At 45.1% G+C, this 24,236-nt stretch overlaps 1 protein-coding gene across 1 annotated transcript; it reads left to right on the forward strand.

Moving 5' to 3' along the window:
- Positions 1-21,281: 21,281 nt before the first annotated feature.
- Positions 21,282-23,741, forward strand: LOC119353199 (putative F-box protein At4g22180). Its single transcript, XM_037619792.1, has 3 exons — positions 21,282-21,391; positions 21,477-21,597; positions 21,716-23,741. The coding sequence occupies exon 3, from the start codon at positions 21,719-21,721 to the stop codon at positions 23,210-23,212; it is 1,494 nt and encodes a 497-aa protein (XP_037475689.1). The 5' UTR covers positions 21,282-21,391; positions 21,477-21,597; positions 21,716-21,718; the 3' UTR covers positions 23,213-23,741.
- The last annotated feature ends 495 nt before the right edge of the window (positions 23,742-24,236 follow it).

Consider the following 24,236-nt stretch of genomic DNA (forward strand, 5'->3'; position numbering starts at 1 on the left):
CAGCCGTCGTGCTTCTTCAACCTCTGGTCTTCTTGCTCCAGCCGCCCAAAGCAGCGCCGGTCGTGCCGCCTGCTCTTGCCTCCCGTGATCGGCTGTGCTGCTGCAGAGGCCTCACCGCCCCCTACTACTCCCCCCGCTGGCCAGGCCATCCCTCCACTCACCCACACCCCCTGTTATTCTGCGGCGACGGCAGCGTAGCCGAACTAGTGAACCCTCGTACTCCTCTCACGTGTGCATCCACTGCCACGTCTTCCCCGGCTCCGCGTCGTCCCCTTCCTAGGCCTCGCCGTCATCCACCGCCCTGGTGCTCTCGGCGCGGCGTGGTCAACGTGGTCAAGGAACGACTTCCATCGGACGTGGACTGTACGTGGAGAGGCTGACAGCTGGGTCCACGGCAGCCGCAAGGAAGTGCCTCCTTATTACGCGCAAAATAATTATTCCTCCACCTGACAGCGGGGACCCACCGGACGGGCCACCGTATTTCACGAAAAAAATGATTCGCCCCCTGACTGCTGGGACCCACGAGCTACATCTTCACACGCAAGGAAGTGCGTCCGAGAAAAAAACGATTCACCCCCCTGACTGCTGGGACCCACCAGCTACATCTTCGCATGCAAAGAAGTGCGTCCAAAAAAACGATTCGCCCCCCGACTGCTGGGACCCACCAACTACACCTTCGCACGCAAGGAAGTGCGTCCGGGCAAAAAAAACGATTCGCCCCGTGACTGCTGGGACCCAGCAGCTACACCTTCGCACGCAAGGAAGTGCGTCCGAGCAAAAAAACAATTCGCCCCCTGACTGCTGGGACCCACCAGCTACATCTTCGCAGGCAAGGAAGTGCCTGACAGTCGGGACCCACGTGGTCGAAGCGTACGTAGCGTTGTCATTCTGGTCGCGAACGTGTACGTACATACTGGTCGATGTAGGGGCGCGCACGTGTCGTAGTAGAGGCGTGTACGTGTCGTAGTAGAGGCGCGCACGTAGCATGTACACGTACGTACAGCGACCAGGGTGCAAGAAAGAAAATACAGCCATGTACGTACATACGGGCAGGGTCTCGAACGCCTACTCGCGCATACGTACGGCGAGGGCTCGTGTACATGGCTGGGTCGGAACAGAGAAACAGCGGCATCATCGTGTTCATGGGGAGGCAACGGAATGCGTCGTGTTTATGGGGAGGCAACAGAATGCGTTGTGTTCATCGGGAGGCAACGGAACGCGTGGGAGCCAACCGGCTGGGTCGGAACGGAATGCGTGGTCGTGTTCATTGGGAGGGCTTGGACGGAACAGGCGATGGAAAGGAGGCCTAGCGTACCGCAGAATGGAGGAAATGGACCTCCTACAGTCGAAACGGGGGTCCTCTTGATCGGGAGGGGTGTGGTGTACCGCAAAACGGAGGAAACGGACCTCCTACATTTGAAACGGGGGTCCTGTTGATCGGGAGGGGTGTGGCGTACCGCAAAACGGAGGAAACGGACTTGTGTTGGAGCGCTACGGTCGAAACGGGGGTCCTGTTCATCGGGAGGGGTGTGGTGTACCACAAAACGGGACTCCACGGGATACTATTCATCTCCACCGTCGACCTCTTCCAGCCTCCACGGGCTACCGTCGACCTCCTCCAGCCTCCACGGGCTCCTGTTCATCCAGCCTCCACCACGCGCTACTCCACCGGCTACTGTTCAACCACCCCTCCACGGGCACCCCTCCACCGTCTACTTTTCATCCAGCCCTCCACACCACAGGGTCCTGTTCAACCACCCCTCCACAGGCACCCCTCCACCGTCTACTGTTCATCTAGCCCTCCACACCACGGGGTCCTGTTCAACCACCCCTCCACGGGCACCCCTCCACGGGCACCCCTCCACCGTCTACTGTTCATCCAGCCCTCCACCTGAAGGAAATATGCCCTAGAGGCAATAATAAAGTTATTATTTATTTCCTTATACCATGATAAATGTTTATTATTCACGCTAGAATTGTATTAACCAGAAACATAATACATGTGTGAATACATAGACAAACAGAGTGTCACTAGTATGCCTCTACTTGACTAGCTCGTTAATCAAAGATGGTTATGTTTCCTAACCATGGACAAAGAGTTGTTATTTGATTAACGGGATCACATCATTAGGTGAATGATCTAATTGACATGACCCATTCCATTAGCTTAGCACCCGATCGTTTAGTATGTTGCTATTGCTTTCTTCATGACTTATACATGTTCCTATGACTATGAGATTATGCAACTCCCATTTGCCGGAGGAACACTTTGTGTGCTACCAAACGTCACAACGTAACTGGGTGATTATAAAGGTGCTCTAAAGGTGTCTCCAAAGGTACATGTTGGGTTGGTGTATTTCGAGATTAGGATTTGTCACTCTGGTTGTCAGAGAGATATCTCTGGGCCCTCTCGGTAATGCACATCACATAAGCCTTGCAAGCATTGCGACTAATGAGTTAGTTGCGGGATGATGGATTACGGAACGAGTAAAGAGACTTGCCGGTAACGAGATTGAACTAGGTATAGGATACCGACGATCGAATCTCGGGCAAGTAACATACCGATGACAAAGGGAACAACGTATGCTGTTATGCGGTCTGACCGATAAAAGATCTTCGTAGAATATGTAGGAGCCAATATGAGCATCCAGGTTCCGCTATTGGTTATTGACCAGAGACGTGTCTCGGTCATGTCTACATTGTTCTCGAACCCGTAGGGTCCGCACGCTTAAGGTTTCGATGACAGTTATATAATGAGTTTATGAGTTTTGATGTACCGAAGAAGTTTGGAGTCCCGGATGAGATCGGGGACATGACGAGGAGTCTCTAAATGGTCGAGACGTAAAGATCGATATATTGGACGACTATATTCGGACATCGGAAAGGTTCCGAGTGGTTCGGGTATTTTTGGAGTACCGGAGAGTTACGGGAATTCGCCGGGAGAAGTATTGGGCCTTATTGGGCCATACGGGAAAGAGAGAGGGGCTTCCTAGGGCAGCCCCCCCCCCAAGGCCTAGTCCGAATTGGACTAGGGGGAGGGGCTGCGCCCCTTCCTTGTTTCCTACTCCTACTACATGGAAGGACTCCTAGTTGGACTAGGAAAGGGGGAATCCTACTCCCGGTGGGAGTAGGACTCCTCTAGGGCGCGCCATAGAGAGGGCCAACCCTCCCCTCCTCCACTCCTTTATATACGGGGGCAGGGGGCACCCCATAGACACACAAGTTGATCCACGTGATCATATTCTTAGCCGTGTGCGGTGCCCCCTTCCACCATAGTCCTCGATAATATTGTAGCGGTGCTTAGGCGAAGCCCTGCGACAGTAGTACATCAAGATCGTCACCATGCCGTCGTGCTGACGGAACTCTTCCCCGACACTTTGCTGGATCGGAGTCCAGGGATCGTCATCGAGCTGAACGTGTGCTAGAACTTAGAGGTGCCATAGTTTCGGTGCTTGATCGGTCGGGCCGTGGAGACGTACGACTACATCAACCAAGTTAGTGCTTCCGTTGTCGATCTACAAGGGTACGTAGATCACACTCTCCCCCTCTCGTCGCTATGCATCACCATGATCTTGCATGTGCATAGGAAATTTTTTGAAATTACTACGAAACCCAACAGTGGCATTCGAGCCTAGTTTTTATGTGTTGATGTTATATGCACAAGTAGAACACAAGCGAGTTGTGGGCGATATAAGTCATACTGCTTACCAGCATGTCATACTTTGGTTCGGCGGTATTGTTGGACGAAGCGGCCCGGACTGACATTACACGTACGCTTACGCGAGACCGGTTCTCCCGACGTGCTTTGCACAAAGGTGGCTAGCGGGTGACAGTTTCTCCAACTTTAGTTGAACCGAGTGTGGCTACGCCCGGTCCTTGCGAAGGTTAAAACAGCACCAACTTGACAAACTATCATTGTGGTTTTGATGCGTAGGTAAGATTGGTTCTTGCTTAAGCCCGTAGCAGCCACGTAAAACTTGCAGCAACAAAGTAGAGGACGTCTAACTTATTTTTACAGGGCATGTTGTGATGTGATATGGTCAAGACATGATGCTAAATTTTATTGTATGAGATGATCATGTTTTGTAACCGAGTTATCGGCAACTGGCAGGAGCCATATGGTTGTCGCTTTATTGTATGCAATGCAATCGCGCTGTAATGCTTTACTTTATCACTAAGCGGTAGCGATAGTTGTGGAAGCATAAGATTGGCGAGACGACAACGATGCTACGATGGAGATCAAGGTGTCGCGCCGGTGACGATGGTGATCACGACAGTGCTTCAAAGATGGAGATCACAAGCACAAGATGATGATGGCCATATCATATCACTTATATTGATTGCATGTGATGTTTATCTTTTATGCATCTTATCTTGCTTTGATTGACAGTAGCATTATAAGATGATCTCTCACTAATTATCAAGAAGTGTTCTCCCTAAGTATGCACCGTTGCGAAAGTTCTTCGTGCTGAGACACCACGTGATGATCGGGTGTGATAGGCTTTAAGTTCAAATACAACGGGTGCAAAACATTTGCGCACGCAGAATACTCAGGTTATACTTGACGAGCCAAGCATATACAGATATGGCCTCGGAACACGGAGACCGAAAGGTCGAGCGTGAATCATATAGCAGATATGATCAACATAGCGATGTTCACCAATGAAACTACTCCATCTCACGTGATGATCGGACATGGTTTAGTTGATTTGGATCACGTAATCACTTGAGGATTAGAGGGATGTCTATCTAAGTGGGAGTTCTGAAGTAATATGATTAATTGAACTTAAATTTATCATGAACTTAGTCCTGGTAGTATTTTGCAAATTATGTTGTAGATCAATAGCTCGTGTTGTTGCTTCCCTGTGTTTATATGTTCCTAGAGAAAACTGTGTTAAAAGATATTAGTAGCAATGATGCGGATTGGATCTGTGATCTGAGGTTTATCCTCATTGCTGCACAGAAGAATTATGTCCTTGATGCACCGCTAGGTGACAGACCTATTACAGGAGCAGATGCAGACGTTATGAACGTTTGGCTAGCTCAATATGATGACTACTTGATAGTTTAGTGCACCATGCTTAATGGCTTAGAATCGGGACTTCAAAGACGTTTTGAACGTCATGGACCATATGAGATGTTCCAGGAGTTGAAGTTAATATTTCAAGCAAATACCCGAGTTGAGAGATATGAAGTCTCCAACAAGTCCTATAGCTAAAAGATGGAGAGGAGAATCGCTCAACTAGTGAGCATGTGCTCAGATTGTCTGGGTACTACAATCGCTTGAATCAAGTGGGACTTAATCTTCCAGATAAGATAGTGATTGACAGAATTCTCTAGTCACCATCACCAAGTTAGTAGAACTTCGTGATGAACTATGATATGCAAGGGATAACGAAAACGATTCCCAAGCTCTTCGTAATGCGGAAATTGACGAAGGTAGAAATCGAGAAAAACATCAAGTGTTGATGGTAGACAAGACCACTAGTTTCAAGAAAAGGGCAGAGGGAAGAAGGGGAACTTCAAGAAGAACAGCAAGCAAGTTGCTGCTCAAGTGAAGAAGCCCAAGTCTGGTCCTAAGCCTGAGACTAAGTGTTTCTACTGCAAAGGGATTGGTCACTGGAAGCGGAACTACCCCAAGTGATTGGCAGATAAGAAGGATGGCAAAGTGAACATAAGTATATTTGATATACATGTTATTGATGTGTACTTTACTAGTGTTTATAGCAACCCCTCAGTATTTGATACTAGTTCAGTTGCTAAGATTAGTAACTCGAAATGGGAGTTGCAGAATAAACAGAGACTAGTTAAGGGTGAAGTGACGATGTGTGTTGGAAGTGGTTCCAAGATTGATATGATCATCATGGCACACTCCCTATACTTTTGGGATTAGTGTTGAACCTGAATAAGTGTTATTTGGTGTTTGCGTTGAGCATGAATATGATTAGATCATGTTTATTGTAATACGGTTATTCATTTAAGTAAGAGAATAAATTGTTGTTCTGTTTACATGAATAAAACCTTATATGGTTACACACCCAATGAAAATAGTTTGTTGGATCTCGATCGTAGTGATACACATAATCATAATATTGAAACCAAAAGATGCAAAGTTAATAATGATAGTGCAACTTATTTGTGGCACTGCCGTTTAGGTCATATTGGTGTCAAGCACATGAAGAAACTCCATGTTGATGGGTTTTTGGAATCACTTGATTATGAATCACTTGATGCTTGCGAACCATGCCTCATGGGCAAGATGACTAAAACGCCGTTCTCCGGAACTATGGAGCGAGCAACTGACTTATTGGAAATAAATACATACTGATGTATGCGATCCGATGAGTGTTAAGGCTCGCGGAGGGTATCATTATTTTCTGACCTTCACAGATGATTTGAGCAGATATGGGTATATCTACTTGATGAAACATAAGTCTGAAACATTTGAAAAGTTCAAAGAATTTCAGAGTGAAGTGGAAAATCATCGTGACAAGAAAATAAGGTTTCTACGATCTGATCGCGGAGACAAATATTTGAGTTACGAGTTTGGTCTTCAATTAAAACAATGTGGAATAGTTTCACAAATTCATTCCACCTGGAACACCACAGCATAATGGTGTGTCCGAACGTCATAAACGTACTTTATTGGATATAGTACAATATATGATGCTTCTTAGCGATTTACCACTATCGTTTTGGGGTTATGCATTAGAGACAGCTGCATTCACGTTAAATAGGGCACCATCTAAATCCGTTGAGACGACACTATATGAACTGTGGTTTAGCAAGAAACCAAAGTTGTCGTTTCTGAAAGTTTGGGGCTGCGATGCTTATGTGAAAATGCTTCAACCTGATAAGCTTGAACCCAAATCGGAGAAATGTGTCTTCATAGGATATCCAAAGGAAACTATTGGATACACCTTCTATCACAGATCCGAAGGCAAGACTTTTGTTGCTAAATTCGGAAACTTTCTGGAGAAGGAGTTTCTCTCGAAAGAAGTGAGTGGGAGGAAAGTAGAACTTGACGAGGTAACTGTACCTACTCCCTTATTGGAAAGTAGTACATCACAGAAACCAGTTTCTGTGACACCTACACCAATTAGTGAGGAAGCTAATGATATTGATTATGAAACTTCAGATCAAGTTACTATCGAATCTCGTAGGTAAACTAGAGTGAGATCCGCACCAGAGTGGTACGGTAATCCTGTTCTGGAGGTCATGTTACTAGACCATGACGAACTTGCGAACTATGAGGAAGCGATGATGAGCCCAGATTCCGCGAAATGGTTTGAGGCCATGAAATCTGAGATGGGATCCATGTATGAGAACAAAGTGTGGACTTTGGTTGACTTGCCCGATGATCGGCAAGCAATTGAGAATAAATGGATCTTCAAGAAGAAGACTGACGTTGACGGTAATATTACTGTCTACAAAGCTCGACTTATCACAAAAGGTTTTCGACAAGTTCAAGGGGTTGACTACGATGAGACCTTCTCACCCGTAGCGATGCTTAAGTCTGTCTGAATCATGTTAGCAATTGCCGCATTTTATGATTATGAAATTTGGCAAATGGATGTCAAAACTGCATTTCTGAATGGATTTCTGGAAGAAGAGTTGTATATGATGCAGCCGGAAGGTTTTGTCGATCCAAAAGGAGCTAACAAAGTGTGCAAGCTCCAGCGATCCATTTATGGACTGGTGCAAGCCTCTCGAAGTTGGAATAAACGCTTTGATAGTATGATCAAAGCATATAGTTTTATACAGACTTGCAGTGAAGCCTGTATTTACAAGAAAGTGAGTGGGAGCACTACAGCATTTCTGATAAGTATATGTGAATGACATATTGTTGATCGGAAATAATGTAGAATTATTCTGCAAAGCATAAAGGAGTGTTTGAAAGGAGTTTTTTTAAAGAAAAACCTCGGTGAAGCTACTTACATATTGAGCATCAAGATCTATAGAGATAGATCAAGACGCTTGATAAGTTTTTTCAATGAGTACATACCTTGACAAGATTTTGAAGTAGTTCAAAATGGAACAGTCAAAGAAAGAGTTCTTGCCTGTGTTACAAGGTGTGAAATTGAGTAAGACTCAAAGCCAGACCACGGCAGAAGATAGAAAGAGAATGAAAGTCATTCCCTATGCCTCAGCCATAGGTTCTATAAAGTATGTCATGCTGTGTACCAGATCTATTGTATACCCTACACTGTGTTTAGCAAGGGAGTACAATAGTGATCTAGGAGTAGATCACTGGACAGCGGTCAAAATTATCCTTAGTGGAATAAGATATGTTTCTCGATTATGGAGGTGACAAAAAGGTTCGTCGTAAAGAGTTACGTCGATGCAAGTTTTGACACTAATCCAGATGACTCTAAGTCTCAATCTGGATACATATTGAAAGTGGGAGCAATTAGCTAGAGTAGCTCTGTGCAGAGCATTGTTGACATAGAAATTTGCAAAATACATACGGATCTGAATGTGGCAGACCCATTGACTAAACTTCTCTCACAAGCAAAACATGATCACATCTTAGTACTCTTTGGGTGTTAATCACATAGAGATGTGAACTAGATTATTGACTCTAGTAAACCCTTTGAGTGTTGGTCACATGATGATGTGAACTACGGGTGTTAATCACATGTTGATGTGAATTATTGATGTTAAATCACATGGCGATGTGATCTAGATTATTGACTCTAGTGCAAGTGGGAGACTGAAGGAAATATGCCCTAGAGGCAATAATAAAGTTATTATTTATTTCCTTATACCATGATAAATGTTTATTATTCATGCTAGAATTGTATTAACTGGAAACATAATACATGTGTGAATACATAGACAAACAGAGTGTCACTAGTATGCCTCTACTTGACTAGCTCGTTAATCAAAGATGGTTATGTTTCCTAACCATGGACAAAGAGTTGTTATTTGATTAACGGGATCACATCATTAGGTGAATGATCTGATTGACATGACCCATTCCATTAGCTTAGCACCCGATCGTTTAGTAAGTTGCTATTGCTTTCTTCATGACTTATACATGTTCCTATGACTATGAGATTATGCAACTCCCGTTTGCCGGAGGAACACTTTGTGTGCTACCAAATGTCACAACGTAACTGGGTGATTAGAAAGGTGCTCTACAGGTGTCTCCAAAGGTACATGTTGGGTTGGCATATTTCGAGATTAGGATTTGTCACTCCGATTGTCGGAGAGGTATCTCTGGGCCCTCCCGGTAATGCACATCACATAAGTGTTGCAAGCATTGCGACTAATGAGTTAGTTGCGGGATGATGGATTACAGAACGAGTAAAGAGACTTGCCGGTAACGAGATTAAACTAGGTATAGGATACCGACGATCGAATCTCGGGCAAGTAACATACCGATGACAAAGGGAACAACATATGTTGTTATGCGGTCTGACCGATAAAAGATCTTCGTAGAATATGTAGGAGCCAATATGAGCATCCAGGTTCCGCTATTGGTTATTGACCGGAGACGTGTCTCGGTCATGTCTACATTGTTCTCGAACCCGTAGGGTCCGCACGCTTAAGGTTTCGATGACAGTTATATAATGAGTTTATGAGTTTTGATGTACCGAAGAAGTTCGGAGTCCCGGATGAGATCGGGGACATGACGAGGAGTCTCGAAATGGTCGAGACGTAAAGATCGATATATTGGACGACTATATTCGGACATCGGAAAGGTTCCGAGTGGTTCGGGTATTTTCGGAGTACCGGAGAGTTATGGGAATTCGCCGGGAGAAGTATTGGGCCTTATTGGGCCATACGGGAAAGAGAGAGGGGCTGCCTAGGGCAGGCCGCACGCCCCCCCAAGGCCTAGTCCGAATTGGACTAGGGGGAGGGGCTGCGCCCCTTCCTTGTTTCCTACTCCTACTACATGGAAGGGCTCCTAGTTGGACTAGGAAAGGGGGAATCCTACTCCCGGTGGGAGTAGGACTCCCCTAGGGCGCGCCATAGAGAGGGCCGGCCCTCCCCTCCTCCACTCCTTTATATACGGGGGCAGGGGCACCCCATAGACACACAAGTTGATCCACGTGATCATATTCTTAGCCGTGTGCGGTGCCCCCTTCCACCATAGTCCTCGATAATATTGTAGCGGTGCTTAGGTGAAGCCCTGTGACGGTAGTACATCAAGATCGTCACCACGCCGTCGTGCTGACGGAACTCTTCCCCGACACTTTGCTGGATCGGAGTCCGGGGATCGTCATCGAGCTGAACGTGTGCTAGAACTCGGAGGTGCCGTAGTTTCGGTGCTTGATCGGTCAGGCCGTGGAGACGTACGACTACATCAACCAAGTTAACGCTTCTGTTGTCGATCTACAAGGGTACGTAGATCACACTCTCCCCCTCTCGTCGCTATGCATCACCGTGATCTTGCGTGTGCGTAGGAAATTTTTTGAAATTACTACGAAACCCAACACCACCACACCATGGGGTCCTGTTCATCCAGAGGCAACGCCACCACTCACTGTTCATCCAAACCCGCCCGCAACGCTCACTGTTCATCCAATCGATCGGCTTCAGTTAGCAGCAGTAGCGAAGGAATCGCTCGATCGGGTTCAGTTAACAGCCATCGATCGATCGCTCGGGTTTAGTAACGTGTAGCCTGCAGTGCAATCGCTCGGGTTCAGTTAGAGCCCAACACCTTGCTCAGGTTCAGTTAGAGCCAACGCCTTGCACACACGCGCGTACGTGTATGAGAGAAACACGCATCGCTCGGGCCCCGACCTCCCACCGTAACCAGGAACTCCCTGAAATTTTCCTCGCCCTCGCTTCTACCACGTTTTTTTCCGTCATGGACGGCCCAAAGAATGTCATGCAGCTGCGTCTCCGGCCCGCCCAGGACGAAAAGCCCATTTTCTGTCATGATTTTTTGTCATAGAAGTAGGAGCCCACCACATCTATGATGATACCGGGTTTTGTCACAATTATCATCATAGAAGTGTCATATGTATGACAGAAAAAAAATTCGTTCGGCCCAAAATGTCATAGATGTGTCTTTTTTTGTAGTGGAAAAGCTGTCAGCAGATTAGATTGGTGGAAATATTATTCTCTCTATGGTGGTATGTGGAATTTATTTTGCACAGCCGGACACGATCCTTGTGTTCAAAATCTTCTATGGAGTATTCGGAGGAGGAACCCGCCTTGCAATGCCAAAGACAATCTGCACGCCGGACTCATTGTCATTGAAGCCTGGTTCAGGGGCTACTGAGGGAGTCCTAGATTAGGGGTCCTCAGACAGCCGGACTATATCCTTTGGCTGGACTGTTGGACTATGAAGATACAAGATTGAAGACTCCGTCCTGTGTCCGGATGGGACTCTCCTTGGCGTGGAAGGCAAGCTTGGCGATTTGGATATGTAGATCTCCTCCCTTGTAACCGACTCTATGTAACCCTAGCCCCCTCCGGTGTCTATATAAACCTGAGGGTTTAGTCCGTAGGACAACAACAATCATACCATAGGCTAGCTTCTAGGGTTTAGCCTCTCCGATCTCGTGGTAGATCAACTCTTGTAATACTCATATCATCAAGATCAATCAAGCAGGAAGTAGGGTATTACCTCCATCGAGAGGGCCCGAACCTGGGTAAACATCGTGTCCCCTGCCTCCTGTTACCATCCGCCTTAGACGCATAGTTCGGGACCCCCTACCCGAGATCCGCCGGTTTTGACACCGACACCGGCCCTCTCCCCCTCCTCCACTCCTTTATATACGGGGAGGGGGAACCCCATAGACACAAGTTGATCATTGATCTCTTAGCCGTGTGCGGTGCCCCCCTCCACCATAATCCACCTCGGTCATATCGTAGCGGTGCTTAGGTGAAGCCCTGCATCGGTAACTTCATCATCACCGTCATCACGTCGTCGTGCTGACGAAGCTCTCCCTCGAAGCTCTACTGGATCATGAGTTCGTGGGATGTCACCGAGTTGAACGTGTGCAGTCTGCGGAGGTGCCGTACCTTCGGTGCTAGGATTGGTCGATCGTGAAGACGTACGACTACATCAACCGCGTTGTCATAACGCTTCCGCTTACGGTATACGAGGGTAAATAGACAACACTCTCCCCTATCGTTGTTATGCATCACCATGATCTTGCGTGTGCGTAGGATTTTTTTTTAAATTACTATGTTCCCTAACAGTGGCATCCGAGCCAGGTTTATGCGTAGATGATATATGCACAAGTGGAACACAAGTGAGTTGTGGGTGATACTAGTCATACTGCTTACCAGCATGTCATACTTTGATTCTGTGGTATTGTTGGATGAAGCGGCCCGGACCGACATTACGCGTACGCTTACGCGAGACTGGTTCTACCGACGTGCTTCGCACACAGGTGGTTGGCGGGTGTCAGTTTCTCCAACTTTAGTTGAATCGAGTGTGGCTACGCCCGGTCCTTGTGAAGGTTAAAACAACACTAACCTTACAAAATATCATTGTGGTTTTGATGCGTAGGTAAGAATGGTTCTTGCTCAGCCCATAGCAGCCATGTAAAACTTGCAACAACAAAGTAGAGGACGTCTAACTTGTTTTTGCAGGGCATGTTGTGATGTGATATGGTCAAGGCATGATGCTATATTTTATTTTATGAGATGATCATGTTTGGTAACGAAGTTATCGGCAACTGGCAGGAGCCATATGGTTGTCGCTTTATTGTATGCAATGCGATCGCCCTGTAATTGCTTTACTTTATCACTAAGCGGTAGTGATAGTCGTAGTAGCAATAGTTGGCGAGACGACAACGATGCTACGATGGAGATCAAGGTGTCAAGCCGGTGATGATGGTGATCATGATGGTGCTTTAGAGATGGAGATCAAAGGCTCAAGATGATGATGGCCAGATCATATCACTTATTTTGATTGCATGTGATGTTTATCCTTTATGCATCTTATTTTGCTTAGTATGGTGGTAGCATTATAAGATGACCCCTCACTAAATTTCAAGGTATAAGTGTTCTCCTTGAGTATGCACCGTTGCAAGAGTTCATCGTGCCGAGACACCACGTGATGATTGGGTGTGATAAGCTCTACGTTCAGATACAACGGGTGCAAGCCAGTTTTTCACATGCAGAATACTCGGATTAAACTTGACGAGCCTAGCATATGCAGATATGGCCTCGGAACACTGAGACCGAAAGGTCGAGCGTGAATCATATAGTAGATATGATCAACATAGTGATGTTCACCATTGAAAACTACTCCATTTCACGTGATGATCGGACATGGTTTAGTTCATTTGGATCACGTGATCACTTAGATGACTAGAGGGATGTCTATCTAAGTGGGAGTTCTTAAGTAATATGATTAATTGAACTTTAATTTATCATGAACTTAGTACCTGATAGTATTTTGCTTGTCTATGTTGTTGTAGATAGATGGCCCGTGTTGTTGTTCCGTTGAATTTTAGTGCGTTCCTTGAGAAAGCTAAGTTGAAAGATGATGGTAGCAATTACACGGACTGGGTCCGTAACTTGAGGCCTCATTGCTGCATAGAAGAATTACATCCTAGAAGCACTGCTGGGTTCCAGGCCTGCTGCAGATGCTGCTGATGACGTTAAGAACGTCTGGCAGAGTAAAGTTGATGACTACTCGATAGTTCAGTGTGCCATGCTTTACGGCTTAGAACCGGGACTTCAACGACGTTTTGAACGTCATGGAGAATATGAGATGTTCCAGGTGTTGAAGTTAATATTTCAAGCAAATGCCCGGATTGAGAGATATGAAGTCTCCAATAAGTTTTATAGATGTAAGATGGAGGAGAATAGTTCTGTCAGTGAACATATACTCAAAATGTCTGGGTACAATAATCACTTGATTCAACTAGGAGTTAATCTTCCAGATGATAGTGTCATTGTCAAAATTCTTCAATCACTGCCACCAAGCTACAAGAGCTTTGTGATGAACTATAATATGCAAGGGATGGATAAGACAATTCCTGAGCTCTTCGCGATGCTAAAGGCTGTGGAGGTAGAAATCAAGAAGGAGCATCAAGTGTTGATGGTCAACAAGACCACTAGTTTCAAGAAAAAGGGTAAAGGGAAGAAGAAGGGGAACTTCAAGAAGAATGGCAAACAAGTTGCCGCTCAGGAGAAGAAACCCAAGTCTGGACCTAAGCCTCAGACTGTGTGCTTCTACTACAAAGGGACTGGCCACTGGAAGCGGAACTACCCCAAGTATTTGGCGGATAAGAAGGATGGCAAGGTGAACAAAGGTATATGTGATATACATGTTATTGTTGTGTACCTTACTAAAGCTCGCAGTAGCACCTGCGTATTTGATACTGGTTCTGTTGCTAATATTTGCAACTCGAAACAAGGACTACGGATTAAGCGAATATTGGCTAAGGACGACGTGACGATGCGCATGGGAAATGGTTCCAAAGTCTATGTGATCGCCGTTGGCACGCTACCTCTACATCTACCTTCGGGATTAGTTTTAGACCTAAATAATTGTTATTTGGTGCCAGCGTTGAGCATGAACATTATATCTAGATCTTGTTTGATGCGAGACGGTTATTCATTTAAATCTGAGAATAATGGTTGTTCTATTTATATGAGTAATATCTTTTATGGCCATGCACCCTTGAAGAGTGGTCTATCTTTGTTGAATCTCGATAGTAGTAATACACATATTCATAATGTTGAAGCCAAAAGGTGCAGAGTTGATAATGATAGTGCAACTTATTTGTGGCACTGCCGTTTGGGTCATATTGATGTAAAGTGCATGAAGAAACTCCATACTGATGGACTTTTGGAATCACTTGATTATGAATCACTTGGTACTTGCGAACCATGCCTCCTGGGCAAGATGACTAAAATGCTGTTCTCCGGAACAATGGAGCGAGCAATAGATTTGTTGGAAATCATACATACTGATGTATGTGGTCCAATGAATGTTGAGGATCGCGGCGGGTATCGTTATTTTCTCAACTTCATAGATGATTTGAGCAGATATGGGTATATCTACTTAATGAAACATAAGTCTGAAACATTTGAAAAGTTCAAAGAATTTTAGAGTGAAGTGGAAAATCATCGTAACAAGAAAATAAAGTTTCTACGATCTTATCATGGAGGAGAATATTTGAGTTACGAGTTTGGTCTTCATTTGAAACAATGCGGAATAGTTTCGCAACTCATGCCACCCGGAACACCACAGCGTAATGATGTGTCCAAACGTCGTAATCATACTTTACTAGATATGGTGCGATCTATGATGTCTCTTACTGATTTACCGCTATTGTTTTGGGGTTATGCTTTAGAGACGACTGCATTCACGTTAAATAGGGCACCATCTAAATCTGTTGAGATGACACCTTATGAACTATGGTTTGGCAAGAAACCAAAGTTGTCGTTTCTTAAAGTTTGGGGATGCGATGCTTATGTGAAAAAACTTCAACCTGATAAGCTCGAACCCAAATCGGAGAAATGTGTCTTCATAGGATACCCAAAGGAGACTGTTGGGTACACCTTATATCACAGATCCAAAGGCAAGACATTTGTTGCTAAGAATGGATCCTTTCTAGAGAGGGAGTTTCTCTCAAAAGAAGTGAGTGGGAGGAAAGTAGAACTTGATGAGGTAATTGTACCTGCTCCTTTATTGGAAAGTAGTTCATCACAAAAACCGGTTCCTGTGACACCTACACCAATTAGTGAGGAAGCTAATGATATTGATCAAGAAACTTCAGATCAAGTTACTACCAAACCTCGTAGGTCAACCAGAGTAAGATCCGCACCAGAGTGGTACGGTAATCCTATTCTGGAGGTCATGTTACTTGACCATGGCGAACCTACGAACTATGAAGAAGCGATGGTGAGCCCAAATTCCGCAAAATGGCTTGAGGCTTGAAATCTGAGATGGGCCCCATATATGAGAACAAAGTGTGGACTTTGGTTGACTTGCCCGGTGATCGGCAAGCCATAGAGAATAAATGGATCTTCAAGAAGAAGACTGATGTTGATGGTAATGTTACTATCTACAAAGCTTGACTTGTTGCAAAAGGTTTCCGACAAGTTCAAGGGGTTGACTACGATGAGACTTTCTCACCCATAGTGATGATTAAGTCTATCTGAATCATGTTAGCAATTGCCGCATTTTATGATTATGAAATTTGGCAAATGGATGTCAAAACTGCATTCCTGAATGGATTTCTAGAAGAAGAGTTGTATATGATACAACCAGAAGGTTTTGTCGATCCAAAAGGTGCTAACAAAGTGTGCAACCTCCAGCGATCCATTTATGGACTGGTGCAAACCTCTCAGAGTTGGAATAAACGTTTTGATAGTGTGATCAAAACATATGGTTTTATACAGACTTTTGGAGAAGCATGTATTTACAAGAAAGTGAGTGGGAGCTCTGTAGCATTTCTAATATTATATGTGGATGACATATTGTTGATTGGAAATGATATAGAATTTCTGGATAGCATAAAAGGATACTTGAATAATAGTTTTTCAATGAAAGACCTCGGTGAAGCTGCTTATATATTGGGCATCAAGATCTATAGAGATAGTTCAAGACGCTTAATTGGACTTTCACAAAGCACATACCTTGATAAAGTTTTGAAAAAGTTCAAAATGGATCAAGCAAAGAAAGGGTTCTTGCCTATGTTACAAGGTGTGAAGTTGAGTCAGACTCAATGCCCGACCACTGCAGAAGATAGAGAGAAAATGAAAAGTGTTTGCTATGCTTCAGCCATAGGCTCTATCATGTATGCAATGATGTTTACCAAACCTAATGTGGGCCTTGCTATTAGTTTAGCAGGGAGGTACCAAAGTAATTCAGGAGTGGATCACTGGACGACGGTCAAGAACATCCTGAAATACCTGAAAAGGACTAAGGATATGTTTCTCGTTTATGGAGGTGACAAAGAGCTCGCCATAAATGGTTACGTTGATGCAAGCTTTGACACTGACATGGGCGATTCTAAATCGCAAACCGGATAAGTGTTTATATTGAACGGTGGAGTTGTCAGTTGGTGCAGTTCTAAGCAAAGCGTTGTGGCGGGATCTATGTGTGAAGCGGAGTACATAGCTGCTTCGGAAGCAGCAAAGGAAGGAGTCTAGATGAAGGAGTTCATATCCGATCTAGGTGTCATACCTAGTGCATCGGGTCCAATGAAAATCTTTTGTGACAATACTGGTACAATTGCCTTGGCAAAGGAATCCATATTTCACAAGAGAACCAAGCATATCAAGAGATGCTTCAATTCCATCCGTGATCAAGTCCAGGTGGGAGACATAGAAATTTGCAAGATACATACGGATCTGAATGTTGCAGACCCTTGACTAAGCCTCTCTCACGAGAAAAACATGATCATCACCAAGACTCCATGGTGTTAGAATCATTACTATGTAATCTAGATTATTGACTCTAGTGCAAGTGGGGGACTGAAGGAAATATGCCCTAGAGGCAATAATAAAGTTATTATTTATTTCCTTATTTCATGATAAATGTTTATTATTCATGCTAAAATTGTATTAACCAGAAACATAATACATGTGTGAATACATAGACAAACAGAGTGTCACTAGTATGCCTCTGCTTGACTAGCTCGTTGATCAAAGATGGTTAAGTTTCCTAACCATAGACATGAGTTGTCATTTGATAAAACGGGATCACATCATTAGGAGAATGATGTGGTTGACTTGACCCATTCCGTTAGCTTAGCACTTAATCATTTTAGTTTACTGCTATTGCTTTCTCCATGACTTATACATGTTCCTATGACTATGAGATTATGCAACTCCCAATTACCGAAGGAACACTTTGTGTGCTACCAAACGTCACAACGTAACTGGGTGATTATAAAGGTGCTCTACAGGTTTCTCCGATGGTACTTGTTGAGTTGGCATAGATCGAGACTAGGATTTGTCACTCCGATTGTCGGAGAGGTATCTCTGGGCCCTCTCGGTAATGCACATCACTATAAGCCTTGCAAGCAATGTGATGAATGAGTTAGTTGCGGGATGATGCATTACGGAACGAGTAAAGAGACTTGCCGGTAACGAGATGGAGCTAGGTATTGAGATACCGACGATCGAATCTCGGGAAAGTAACATACTGATGACAAAGGGAACAACGTATGTTGTTATGCGGTTTGACCGATAAAGATCTTCGTAGAATATGTAGGAACCAATATGAGAATCCAGGTTCCACTATTGGTTATTGACCGGAGACGTGTCTCGGTCATGACTACATAGTTCTCGAACCCGTAGAGTCCGCTCGCTTAACGTTTGGTGACGATCAGTATTATGAGTTTATGTGTTTTGATGTACCGAAGGTAGTTCGGAGTCCCGGATATGATCACGGACATGACGAGGAGTTTTGAAATGGTCGAGACATAAAGATCGATATATTGGACGACTATATTTGGACATCAGAATGGTTCCGGGTGAGATCGGGAATATACCGGAGCACCGGGAGGTTACCGGAACCCCCCGGGAGGTATATGGGCCTTATTGGGCCTTAGTGGAAAAGAGGGGGAAGGAGCAAAGGAGGGGGCGCCCCCCCCCAAGCCCAATCCGAATTGGGAGGGGGGCCGCCCCCCCTTTCCTTCCTCCCTCCTTCCCTTTCCTTCCCTCTCCTACTCCAACTTGGGAAGGGGGAATCCTACTCCCACCGGGAGTAGGACTCCCCCCTCGGGCGCGCCTAGGAGGCCGGCCCTCTCCCCCTCCTCCACTCCTTTATATACGGGGAGGGGGCACCCTATGGACACAAGTTGATCATTGATCTCTTAGCCGTGTGCGGTGCCCCCCTCCACCATAATCCACCTCAGTCATATCGTAGCGGTGCTTAGGCAAAGCCCTGCGTCGGTAACTTCATCGTCACCATCATCACGCCGTCGTGCTGACGAAGCTCCCCTCGAAGCTCTACTGGATCGTGAGTTCATGGGACGTCACCGAGCTGAACGTGTGCAGTCCGCGGAGGTGCCGTACCTTCGGTGCTAGGATCGGTCGATCGTGAAGACGTACGACTACATCAACCGCGTTGTCATAACGCTTCCGCTTATGGTCTACGAGGGTACGTAGACAACACTCTCCCCTCCCGTTGCTATGCATCACCATGATCTTGCATGTGCGTAGGAATTTTTTTGAAATTACTATGTTCCCTAACACGAAATGCATGCAGATACTCAATTGAAGTAGCAGACAGAATCTCAGGAATCATACCCTGGTCCTTTCCTTTCTCTAACGCTAATACCGCGGCATGTCAGGATTGCTGTCAAAGATGAACTCTAGGCCATGGAGGAGGCTCGATGTCACGCTTGCTCCTCTCGCACGCCTGATTGTGACCAGCAGGAGCAGGATTCCAACCCCGCGCGCTCCGACCATCGCCATCGGCAACGATTATTGCAAGCGAGGGGGGAGGAGGGGAGGGGACCCCGGCGGTAGCGCATCCGATGGAATTCTGGGTAGAGCATCCATCCGCAGCCTTGCGATGTTGAGCCGAGGCGGATTGAGCGCGTGGAAGTTGCTCCACCTCGCTGCGTGCGCTGGATCTGGAGAGCTCGCCTCCTGAATGACCCAGAACAGGAGCTCCACATCCGATGCGCCATCGACGCCGGTGAATCTCGTGTATTCCTCGAACGTGGCATGTTGAATGATGACGTCGAAGAGATCTGACCACTCCGAGCGGTCTGGGAACCTCTCCCGCACCACCCGTTCCATCTCCCGATACGCCTTCGGTGAGTTCGCATCGACTGGGGGAGGCGGAAGCAACAGTGGCTCCGCCACCCGCGACGCCGGCCGAAGACGACGAGGAGCGCCGCGACGGTGAGGTGCTGTCATCCGCCCCAACGATGGAGGAAGCAGTGGTTGAGCGCAGAGGATGCGTGGTAATGGCGAGCGGGTGGTAGGTAGAAGAATGATGGGAAGGGGAAGGAAATCGCCTCCCAGGCTCCGCTCCCGAGGCGTCCATCCTAAACCCTAAACTCCACGTCTATCACCGGGTCCTATATTTGGATATCGAGGAAGTCTATTTCAAAACTGATGATTTTTTTTGGAAATGGATGAACTTTTTTCGTGCGTTTGCTTTTTTGAGTGGAGAACGAAGCGTATGTTTTTTTAGGAAAGAACGAAGCGTGAGCTGGCGAGCGATTCGCTGATTGCCTGGCTGGTCCATACCAGGTGCCGTGTTCGCCTGCTAGTTGGGCCGGCCCACGAGCAGAGGCACGTGAGCGCTGTGCGAAGAGGAATACTCGCAGCCGCCTCGACGGGGATCCTATACGGTGCGTACCACGCCCGCGAGCGCCATGGCGCGTACCCCCGGTTTAGGGAAAGGTTCTAGAACCTTCCCTGAACCGGTTTTTTATGTTTGTCTTTCGGTTTTTCTTTTTCTTTTTTCGTTTTTTCTTTTCCTTTTTCTGTTTTCTTTTCATTGTTTCTTTACTTTTATGTTTTCATTTTTATTCTTGTTTTCCAATTTCCTAAAATCTATTAATTCGTGATTTGTTTTCTAAAATTATTTTTTTAATGATGAACATTTTTTCCAAAATTGTGGTTTTATTTTCACTACATTGTTACTCTTAAATCATGAACATTTTTTTGAAACTGTGAACATTTTTAAAAACTCACAAACTTTTTTTTTGAAATCATGAACAATTTTTTAGAAAGTTTTGAAGATTCTCTTAAGTCATGAACATGTTTTTCAAATCATGGACATTTTTTTGAAATAATGAACATTTTAAAATTAAAGTCTACTTTTTCAAAATCATGAACATTTTTTTCAAATTTTTGAATATTTTTTGAATTAGCGAACATTTTTTCCAAATTCGTGAACATTTTTTTGAATCATGAACATTTTTTCCAAATTCATGAATGTGTTTCGAATTAGCGAACATTTGTTTGAATTTTTTAAATTATGAACATTTTTTAAGTTTGTAAACATTTTTTTACAAATTCGTGAACAATTTCTGAATTCCAGAGCATTTTTCTGTAATCATGATTTACTTATTTTGTGAACATTTTTCAATTTCACAAACATTTTTTTGAAATCGTGAACATTGTTTTAAATTCATGAACATTTTTTAAATTTGTGAACATTTTTTGCCAAATCATGATTGTTTTATTCAAAATTAGCAACTTTTCTGACATTTAGGACCTTTTTCATATCCCGAATTATTGAAAAAAAGAAAAAAAGAAAAAGGAAACATCCGCAAAAAAAAAAAAACAGGCGGCGTCCCGGCCACACATGGGCCGGCCCAGAAGGGGAGCGGGGGGTGCGCGCCCGCTTCCTTCCCAGCGCGTGCTGCGCCCTATAGGCGCTCCCCCGCCTCCACCCTCCTCTGCTGATCCAATCAGGTCAACGCTGCGGCTGCGCCCCCTCCCTCCTCTGCTGCGGCTGCTGCGGCTTAGATCTCCCTCTTCAATCTGGGTATCACCTTCCGCCGCATCTGATTTGGCTATGTTTCACCTTCCGCCGGTTATTGCTCTAATAATTTCCTTCCTCCCTTTGGTAGAGAGATAGGAGGATTCTGAGAAGCAAACCGAGTAGGACTCCTCGAATCAAGTCCGTCCCTTCATCAGCAAAAGAATCCCCGAGTGCCCAATCCAATCCAGTTCTTCGCGTATTCGAATCAGGTTTGTCCTCCGTTTGTGATCTATAAGTTACCCACAAGAACTCTTATCCTCTGTTTCCATCCAAAGTTGTAATTTTTTTTTAATTAAAGCTTATATATATATATACGGATGCCTGTAGATTATGAAGTCCGGCGGTACGCCTGAGAATAATCGGCGCATCGCGGAAGCTGCGTATTTTCCTCCTCCGTCATTGGGTCTTTGCAAGTCGTCCAAGATTGATTTTGCCTATACGGAGGCCTGTAGCCTAGCCTGGACAATGAGCTTATGGAGTCTCGCTATACACCCAGCATATCTGTGCTCGCTAGTCCTCAGAGCTTTGCCTAGGCTGCTGCGCCTCACTCCAAGTTCACTGAAGAAATTGTGCAAGCATCCTCCACTGATCAAGACTATGGAGGGCGCATCGCCTGAGCTGCCTCAGGACATCTTGATGGGTATATTTGCCACCCTCGAGATCCCTGACCTCCTTCGTGCCGGCTCAGTCTGCTCCTCCTGGCGCTCCGCGTACTCCAGGCTCCGCAGCCTTGGGCACTACACGCGTCCCCAGACGCCGTGCCTCCTCTACACCTCTGAATCTGCCGGCGAGAGCGTTGCTTGCCTCTACAGCCTCGCGGAGAAGAGGACGTACAAGCTAGCTCTGCCAGGGCCACCCATCAGAAATAGGCATCTGATTGGGTCCTCGCAAGGTTTGCTTGTTACAGTTGATGACAGATCAGAGATGCACCTTGTCAATCCCATCACTGGTGAACAGATTAATCTCCCTTCAGTGATCACCGTTGAGCATGTGAAACCCATCTATAATGACTCTGGTGCTCTTCACCAGTACGAGTACTCATACCACTCCGCAAAAATGGTTTACGGTCCGCCATCAATTTTGGCTCTTGGAGAGCTGAGGAACAAGCTTCACCATAAAGCTTTCGTGTTTTCTGATACATGCAATGGATACATTGTGGCGCTCATACACAATCCAGCTAGTCAGCTCTCAGTTGCAAGGGCAGGGGATGATAGTTGGATATGGCTGCCACCATACACCAACTATGATGATTGCATTTACAAGAATGGCCTGCTGTACGCAGTCACTTCATTTGGGCAAATTCACGCTTTCGATCTAAGTAGCCCTGTTCTCACGATGAAGATGATTACACAGGAGCTAGAGCCTGAGGACCGGTTTCTGAATACTTACATTGTCCAAGCTCCATGGGGCAATCTTCTTCAAGTGTGGAGATTATGTGAGCACTGTGATTTAGAACCCGAGCCTGGGGCATCTGTGTTTTGGAGCACTGGAAAACTCAAAATATATGAAGTCGATGCTTCGTCAGGAGAGAAAATTAAGAAAATCAGTTGCTTGCGCGACCATGTGTTGTTTCTTGGGCACAATCAATCACTTTGTCTTACTGCTCAAGACTATCCCGCTCTCAAGGGAAACCATGCCTACTTTACCGATGACAGTGTGCTTTGGACAAGGGGACTCAAGAACAATCCCCGTGATATGGGAATTCTCGACTTGGGTAATAACAGCAGGGAGGAACTTTTTTCTCCCCAGCTTTGGTCCAACTGCCCGGCTCCTGTGTGGATTACACCCAATCTTAGAAAGATGAACCTGGCATTCAATGAATAGGTTTTAGCTTCCTTTATCTATAATTATAGGTAATAATTATTTAGTTTGGTAGGCGGTGGTCCTGTGTTGATGAACTCTGTACTCGTACACTAGAACAAGTTTTTAAGAAGTTTCATGGTAAGCGTATGGCAAAATATGAGGAAAAAAGTAGACTTGTCCAAAAATATCATCATGCACCATACAAAAAGACAAGATTGTACTTATATTACAAAACATGAGTGCAGTCTTTTTTCCTCTTTATCCTAATTAGAATGTACATGGATCATGTTTTTGCACAAATTTTGTATTTTCTCATATTTATTATGTACTAGTGCCACTGTTATTTTTTTTCTTTGATCTTCTTGAGTTGTATAGAATATAGAGGATAATTTCTCATGTAGTTCTCCACACAATAAGATGTGTCAAATCAAATGTAAAAGTTGAGGGATTTGGATGAACTTGCAATATGTACTCTACTGTAACATTCAATCTTGTATGTTGCTGGATTTGGATAATAACATCAGGGATTTGGCATGTTATTTTCATTCAACTACGCGTTAGAAATATAAGAATCGTATTGTCTCTTTGCTGATGTAGAAGATAAGTGGTAACATTTGCGATAGAGCAGGATGAAAGTATGCATTGTTGTTCTTTCAAAATGCACATCTGGCTTGTTTAAGTATACTGTACAGTGGCAATCTGCTTTGGCAGCTATATATATACACTTACAAACGTGCATCATTTGAATAGCTCATTCCGGGGGCTGAAAGACATCTGTCAGCATGTGTGTTGGCTTAGCTGCAGCTAGTTGGACATGGACTAAGCTGAAATAGCTTGTCTTTCAACAAAAACAAACTATCTGACCAATCTATTTTTTCGAAATAAAATAAGATGTGTCCTTTCGCCTATCTTTGAGCAGAGCTCTAATTCCCTCCTTGTTGCCAGCTTATGTGCCCCATCTGACCTGGTATGTTTCAGCATACAGATCCAGCATCTGTGAGCCGCTTACATTTGGTTTTATATCCATCTTGGCCTAGCTGATCTG

The sequence above is a fragment of the Triticum dicoccoides genome, chromosome 2A, assembly GCF_002162155.2.
Source record: "Triticum dicoccoides isolate Atlit2015 ecotype Zavitan chromosome 2A, WEW_v2.0, whole genome shotgun sequence".
Classification (NCBI taxonomy): domain Eukaryota; kingdom Viridiplantae; phylum Streptophyta; class Magnoliopsida; order Poales; family Poaceae; genus Triticum; species Triticum dicoccoides.